The sequence below is a fragment of the Lupinus angustifolius genome, chromosome LG08, assembly GCF_001865875.1.
Source record: "Lupinus angustifolius cultivar Tanjil chromosome LG08, LupAngTanjil_v1.0, whole genome shotgun sequence".
NCBI lineage: Eukaryota > Viridiplantae > Streptophyta > Magnoliopsida > Fabales > Fabaceae > Lupinus > Lupinus angustifolius.
The window spans coordinates 6,288,468-6,296,653 of NC_032016.1; the positions used below are offsets into that span (position 1 = coordinate 6,288,468).

The 8,186-nt window shown below is 33.7% G+C and overlaps 1 protein-coding gene across 1 annotated transcript; it reads right to left on the reverse strand.

Annotated features, from left to right (window-relative positions):
- Positions 2,597-6,042, reverse strand: LOC109353565. Its single transcript, XM_019595899.1, has 5 exons — positions 5,277-6,042; positions 4,141-4,623; positions 3,898-3,957; positions 3,344-3,760; positions 2,597-3,259 (listed from the first exon to the last, which is right to left on the reverse strand). Exons 1-5 carry the CDS (start codon positions 5,874-5,876, stop codon positions 2,681-2,683), a joined length of 2,139 nt encoding a protein of 712 aa, XP_019451444.1. The 5' UTR covers positions 5,877-6,042; the 3' UTR covers positions 2,597-2,680.

Below are 8,186 nucleotides of genomic sequence, written 5' to 3' on the forward strand. Positions count from 1 at the left end.
AATATCTACGTGAGTGTAATATTCTATGCATTGTCAGTATAAACATTTATACAGTCATTACATCATCACCCCTTCATTTGAATTACTTTTTTTTGAAATAATTAATGATGATTAAATATGAATGATTGATTATACAATGACAATGTATAAAAGTCATATGCTGTCAATGTATACATTTTTTCTCTATCTACATAAATATCATTTTATATGTTAAATTTTATATCCATAATAGTAAGTAATGATAAGATATTGTCTAAAAATTGTATGAATTATATTTAATCGGTATAGGTCTGACATAAAAAATCATCTAAAGAACATTTAGGATAAGGTAATGAACAGAGCTCTCATGATTCCCCTAATTAGTACAAATGTTAATCTATATATTGTTGTATATATGGATGTTAATGTTGATGATTTCCCCAAGTAACTTTGTATTGCACGCCAATAAATCATGGCTGTTGACAGATCTTGATTACCAAAATATTTAGCAATGACTTATAGTTGTCTTGACGATTCCTTCTGTTGGTTTTATTGCTCAACCGTGGACATTGCTGATTCTGTGACCATAAAAGGATGGTCATGTCACTCATGCGTCACATAAGCACTTATATATCACATGCTTCAAATTCTTGTCCACTTCATCTTGACACTGATAAAAAAAAGATTCGAGATTCATGTATATTTCTAAATTTGACAACTAACAAGTAATTAAGAATTTGTTTACGTTTTTATAAAGTGGTTATATGATATCTACTTATCCTACACTCGCAACGCTCTATTATGAAGTTGGACTATCCAAAGGAGCTTGATCAGCTAATTGCTCTTTACCTTGGTCTGTTTAGTTATATTTTTTCTAATAGTTTCATACATTTGCTTACCATTTTGGACCAAAAGAAAATGTTAAGAACGAAATCGTGGAACCATATCCAAATCTACGTGTACCCAAATAATGGCGACAAAAGAGCAAAAGATGGATAAGTAGAGCTAAATTTTGCACTGTTGGATGGATAGGCAATAGAGCAGCTGAACCACTTGGACTATGGGTGTAGACCATTCTCTTTTGGGTCTTATTTTTTTGTCTGTGAGTGAGTGCCACCATTCTAATGCAAACTACAACTTGTTGAATAGAACAATCTTTGTTCCAATCCAATGGTGATGGCTATCTTTGGTTTGACATGTGAATCAGCATGTGCATAATATGAGAAATCGGGTGGAAACAACAAAATGTGCCTCATTTTCATGATTTAGCACTTTCTTTCCTTATCTCCCTATCTTGCCAAATAACAATTTTATCTACCACTTTTGTAAGTTACATGTACATGACCTATTTCTGGAATATGCACGAGTAACCTATTGGGCTAACTCATTATTGTTAAGATGTTTATCGAGGGAACCTTTTTAGGTGTTATTGGTGTCCACACAGAGTTTAATATCTTGAATACAAAAGGGACGCAAACTCTCACTTTCCTTAACCGTTTGTGACCACAACAAGGACAATTGGAGAAATATTAAAGGAAGTCTCACCTAATTCTTGTTGATCCAACAATGCAATGAACCGCTTTAATTGGACTAATATAAGCATCACTTGAACGCTAAACCATTTAGGTTTGTGTGTATTAAAGGGTTGTCTGTTTTGCTATAAACTTTGAAGGATTGAACAGTACTAAAACTCTTATGCTTCATTTGGAACAATAGAAATAGAAACTGGAGAGAAAGAGAATGAGGAGAGAGAAGTTAAAGAGAAATGATATATTTCTCTCCTTTGGTTTCGAGGAGAGAACAAGAGGAGAGAAGAAAAAGTAAACTGAGACCCATCTATTTTGTTTCTTCTCATGTGAATAGAAAATGAAACAATCAGTTGTCTTACATTATCTCCCAAATTATGTCTAAACAAAAAATAATAATAAATATTTAACTTTTTATTTGACATTGAATGTTTTCATTAGTGTGTGACAAGATTTAAACATTGTTTGGGATAACATATTTCTATTCTGATAGATTCCGGAGAAATCTTTCTCCTCTATTTCTCTCTTTTTTTTTTATCTAAAACTAAACAACACACCAATGAGTGTTGGCTCAAGTAGTACATGCTTGATTCCCATTAAGCAAGGCATCGGGTTCGAGTCTTGTGGATGGAAAAAATACCTGCTGGAACAGTTAGTCCCACATACCTGTGAATGTTCCCGGCTCGGACAAGATTGTCTCCAGTGCGAGGATAGTGGGAAACCAAAAAGAAAAAACTAAACAACACAAAAATCTACTCTATTTTTCATCTATTTCTCTCTTTTAAATTTCTTTCTTACATACTTCTCTCTTTACAACCAAATGGAGCCTTAATTACCACACCAACCCTTTTTGATCCATGATTACCTTTAAATTTTCACAATGTTGAAAATCAGAGTTTGCTTCACCTTTATTACGGGGATGAAACCAAAAATACAAGACAAAGGGGTTGAACATATTAAAAAGACTAATATTGCAATTGTTGTTTAGCCAAATAACAAAAAAAAATCTTTAGGTTTTATTTGTGTGTATGATCATTGGAGCAAATACAGGCACAATCCATTAGATACAATATGACTTTCAATTTTGAAATCAATGAATAAAGAATAATCTAACTGTCCTCTAACCATGTGTCCCATACAACTGTGTCCATGATAAATAAAGAATTATCTAATATTCATCTAAAGTTAGTCATGTTATATGTCCCTAAGAATAACAACCGTGCAGGGAACAAGAGCAGCACAAACAAGTGCATATGTTGGGAAGCAACAAGTCTGCTGAACCTTTTCAAGGACTCTCTCCCTGTTTTTATCATGCCAGAGAAAGGGTACTTGTTATGACCCAGATTCACTGAAACCATGGACCTCCCAACAACAATGCTGCCATCAATTCCACTTGGTAACACAAGAGGCCACCATACCTTGCACCGTTGCTCTCTCCTTGCTTTACGGATCTGGTTAAGTTCTTCGCGAATCACGGACCTCACAGTTTTTAAGTAGGAATTCATGTCATGATCTCTTTGTATAGTTCCTCCAGATCCATATGCAGATCGGTCACTTAGCATCTCAAGTGGATGAGGTGAGTTCATGAAGACTAACTGAGCAGCCCTGAGCGGTTTGTCTGTGTTAACAGATTCTGACAAGGGACAAGTCAAAATATATAGACCACTGCCTGAAGGCAAGAGAGGATGGCTTGGTGAAAATTTATTCTCTGGTTGTAGAATCAGCAGTTCACCCATTGGTGCAAATAGTAGTTTCTGCAGGGAAAAAGTACAAAAAGTAATTAGAATGCTTATATGAAAGATTTTTTTGTTTGATTAATTCTTTGGATAAGGACTTACTTGGCTATCAAGACAAGGATGATTACGGAAATTCCGATTAACGGCCTTAAGGAGTTCGGCAACATGATTAGGGTAGTTGCAAGAAAATGCTCGTGGTACGATATCTCTGTGCATTGTGATAGCCTGTACATGGCTCCTTGGCAATCCGAGCTCATTTAGCAGACTATCACCCCCACACATGATGGATGGGGAACCAAAGGTTATTACAGGAAGGAGAGAGGAGATTGGCACTTCTTGCCTTATCAAGAGCATAAGATTTACAAGTAATGCCAAGCTTCCCCCAAGAGAATGCCCGCTGAAACGTAAAGTTGCACGAGAACCGTGAGCTTTTACGTGAGCATGAACTTCTGGCAGCATCTGTAGATACATCCCTTTAGCAGCCTCATATATACCTCTGTGCACAAGGACATCCAACCCCTAAGAAAAAATGTATATAACATTATCATTACATGATAGAAAAACATTAAAAAAGATTAGAAACTACTTATGAGCGAGAAAAGAATGAAATGCCCCCCTTTAACAAGAAGCTAATCTGCAATATTAACAATTATTACCTCAAATTGAATCGGCTCAAAAAGGAGGTTTGCTTGCCAGGACGCCAATGTCTCAGAACCCTGCATATTTACAACTAAAAAGTGAGAAAGAGAATGCCAGAAGATAAGCACCCAAAATTGGCACTGAATTACATTAACTCTAAAATATCATAACCTAAATAACACAACAAACTGTAACCATGAAGTATAATTTGTAACACAAAAAGCAAAAGCATGTGCATGTCCTTGATTAATTTTGCCTACCTGAATAACAAAATATCTTGTACCACTCTGGTCATCATCACAGACAAACCATTCACAGGGTGACGAGCGTGTTGAGCTTAGATCATCTGCAACAGCCTGCTTTACTTCCTCCTTTGCTGCAACCACAGCTGTCACTGAATCAGTAGTTGCCATCAGAGAAGCCATCTCTGTGTTAATATCAAGGCTTTGGCTGTTTCCTTCGAGTGAACCTTCACCAGCCAAAGCATTTGAAGATTTGAATGGTAGTACTCTCCTTGTTTGGGCATGGAGATAAGAGGCAGCAGAAGCAGCAATATGATAAGCAGCAGATGCACTTATCCTGTATCCATTATCTTTCTGCTCCTTTCTTTCTTCATCATCCTCTTCCTTTACATTAGTCTCTACTTCTTGAGGATTGTTTTCAACTGTTGCTGCTGTCAATTCCTTCTTCTCGATTGATGAAGTTACTAAACGCAGACCATAATGTTTCAAGAGTTTCGCCGGCTACATAATCAAAGCAAAACATAAATTAGTTCCCATATACATTTTATGCAAAATCAAATCCTAGTTTTTCAATCCATTTCATAACATATCATACAAACAAAAGTCAATAATAGAGCTTCAGAGACATTAAAACACATGCTTCAATTGCAAAACATAAAAATAGAACCCAGTTACATATTTTCCTAGCAGACTTAACACGAAACAGATTACATTAGTGATGAGTTTTCCACGGTTGTTAAAAATTACACTTGCAAATGAAAAACTATTCCTTTTGAGCAATATTTATGAAACAACGAATCTCATATCAAGGTATTCCAGCAAAACATTCAGATGACTACCTTGTAAAATGTTAACACAAACCTCCACAGGGTTTTTTTTGAAACTATATATGATCCAAAACCAGAAAGCAGATTTATACCCTTACTGCATATTAAAAATCTGAAAAATTATGACACATGGGGAAGCTTCAAACAATGGATGTATATTAGGATTTAGTAACAAATCCAAATCATGCAGATTAGTTTCTAAACATTAGTAATAAGTAATAACAAGATAGCTGTAGATCTGAAATCTCAAAAATCTACAAATGATGATGTTAACAAAATTAAAAGCAGAAAGGGTAACAGAAAATAAAAAGAAAGATGTGATCATACATTGATATTTGGTATAGAATATGCCAAGTTCCCCAAGTGTGACATTTGAGCATATAATCTAGCTTCTGCCAAAGACACCCTTTTTAACATTCTCGAAAACGAGTCTCTATCAAATTCAACATTTTCTTCTTCTTTTTCATCATCATCATCATTAACTTTACAACCATCACACTCAAACGCGTTCTCTTCATATTCATTGCTTTCATTATCCTTCTCTTCTTCAACAACACTGTTCTTCCCTTCTTCCCCTTTACACACAGAATTCACACGCAAAATCTTCAATACCCAATTCCCATTCCGCCCCTCCTCAACGACGTCGTTTCCAGCTTCAGCGTTTTCTTCCAATACGGCGTCGTCGAGGGCTAACCCACTGTACCGGCTATTCCCGGTTTCCCGGGTTCGAGGCCAGAGAGATTCCAGAGGGTATTTAAAGGAGAAACTGGAGAACACCGACTTCTGCCTCGGTTTATCCGCCGGCGCCGACCGACTAATCGCACTGACGCGAGAAGGATTGGCGGCGGCGCGTGTATCTAAAGACGCGGCCGTGGAAATGGAAGGTACTATAGTTGAGATCCCAGAATTTAAATACATGGTTTCCATGTATTTTTTTCTTAGTTCTTGGACAACGCAAATAATGTCTTCAACAATGAAATTATTTTCCTTCCGGAGTTTGCGTTAGTTTTTTCACGATTGAGTTTGGTATCGATTGTGTTTGAAGCACAGTGAAGAAAGAATTGAGAGAAGGAGGGAGCAAAAAACAGCGTATATTTCAAAGTTTAAACTACTGCCAACTTTCAACTAAATTTACGTTGTTATTTTTGTTGATTCTATAAAAACAAAATATCATATTTGTCATTTAATATTGTTTAGTAATTAATAATTTTTATTACAAAGTGAGATAGTAAAGAAATTAATAATTGCAAACGAAGAAAAATAAGAATTAAGTGAGTAAATTACACTGACACCTCTAAGTTTTAGTGAAATTATACAAATTATCTATCATTTATCTACACCTGTCCAAATCCCCTAGTTTTCATACTTTCATTACATTGATCACTCCTACATGAGAAATAAAATAAGTATAATTTTTTTGAACAAAAAATGTGATAAATACAACTAAGTTAAACAAAACATGGTATATTGTGGACACAAGTCCAAATAATATAAGAGACGATACCTCTTTGTTATTTTTTGGTTCATTACAATATAGTATAAGAACGATTTAAATAATATTTATTTACAATTGTTGGTGCATTTTGTAACAAAAAATAATAAAATACATTGATTTGTATATTGTTTGGATTTTTCCTCACAATATACTATGTTTTGTTTAACTTAATTACATTTATCACATTTTTTATTTAAGGGAATCACTTATTTCTCATGCAGAGGTGGTCAATGTAATGAAAGTATAAAAACTATGGGAAGTTTGTATATGTGTAAAAAAGTGAGGAGTGATTTATGTAATTTCACTAAAACTCAAAGATATTAGTGTAAATAACACTAATAAATATTATATAAGTAATATAAATTTGTTTTTAAATATCATCAAATTTTTCTAGAAATGTGATTAATAACAGACAAGAGAGTATTATTTTCACAAAATACAACATTATGATCTTGTGACATAAAAGCAAAAACTACTTCTGTCAATAGTAAAAATATGCATTTGATATATGACTAAACTTAGGTGTAGTACCTTAGGTATTTGTGGTATTAATATCTAATAATATTGTGATACCTATAAAAAAAATTCATCTCAACATTTTACTCAATAATTACAATTAATAGTGTTAACATTGTTAATCCATCTCAACATTCTAAACACTCTTATTCTTTCTTCTTTGATGTTTCACATTCTCTCTTTATTTTACTTTTTCTGAATCTCTCTTCTATCTCTACGAATCTTTCTTCCCATCTCTGTGAATCTCTCTTCTCAAATCCCTTAGTGCTTCTGAATTTATCATCTCTTCTTTCATACTGCACATTCTCTCTTCTCTGCTTCATGTTCTCTTTTCTCTTCTCTAAATCTCCCTTCTATTTTCTTCTGTTATCTCCTCTACGCTTCTCCTACGACCGGTAGAAGAGAGCTAACAAATGGGTAGAAGATCTTTACATACTATCTTGAGGGTAGACTATTTTATCTCAACAAATGGGAATTTGTTAAGAAGCTTTAGGAGAAATCATTTAGTTTGACCTATGGGTTATCAACATTGTATCAAAGATTAGAGATACCTTAGAATTGTTTTCATGTGACATATTTCTTATACTTTAAAGATTGTCTCAAATTTTTAGACTTACATATGCTATAAATTGTATCAAAGGTTAGTGATGAATTGTTTGTATCAAAGATTGTTTGTGTCTAAGATTAGTGATGAATTGTTTATCAAATATTAGTGATAAATTGTTTATATCAAAGATTATCAACATTGTATGAAAGATTAATGATGAATTATTTGTAAATTGATTATTCTTATTCTTCATGAATGATGTAATATTCACTACTTCATAACGACTATTCTATACTGTAAAAACTATTCTAAAATAGAACCAAAACACTTATAAACCTATAAGTGGATAACAGTAACCCACACAAAACATCTTCCAGCATTATCTTAAGTTCTAATTCTAAGAATAGTAAATAAAGAATTAATTCAACGGTTACAAAATTTGTGCAACAATTAATGAACATTTTAAAAAATTTACATGGTACCATGGCTTGGCGTAACATGAGACCCTAATTTAGTTATTAGAAAACTACACTAATAACCTCTAAATTATAATGCAATACATGATTGTGAACTATGCAAAAGTACAAAATTATAATAAAATAAAATGCACAATGACTAATAAGTACTTGAGTTAGATTGAGATCTATAGTAGTTGGAACTTGACATCCCTCCAAAACTC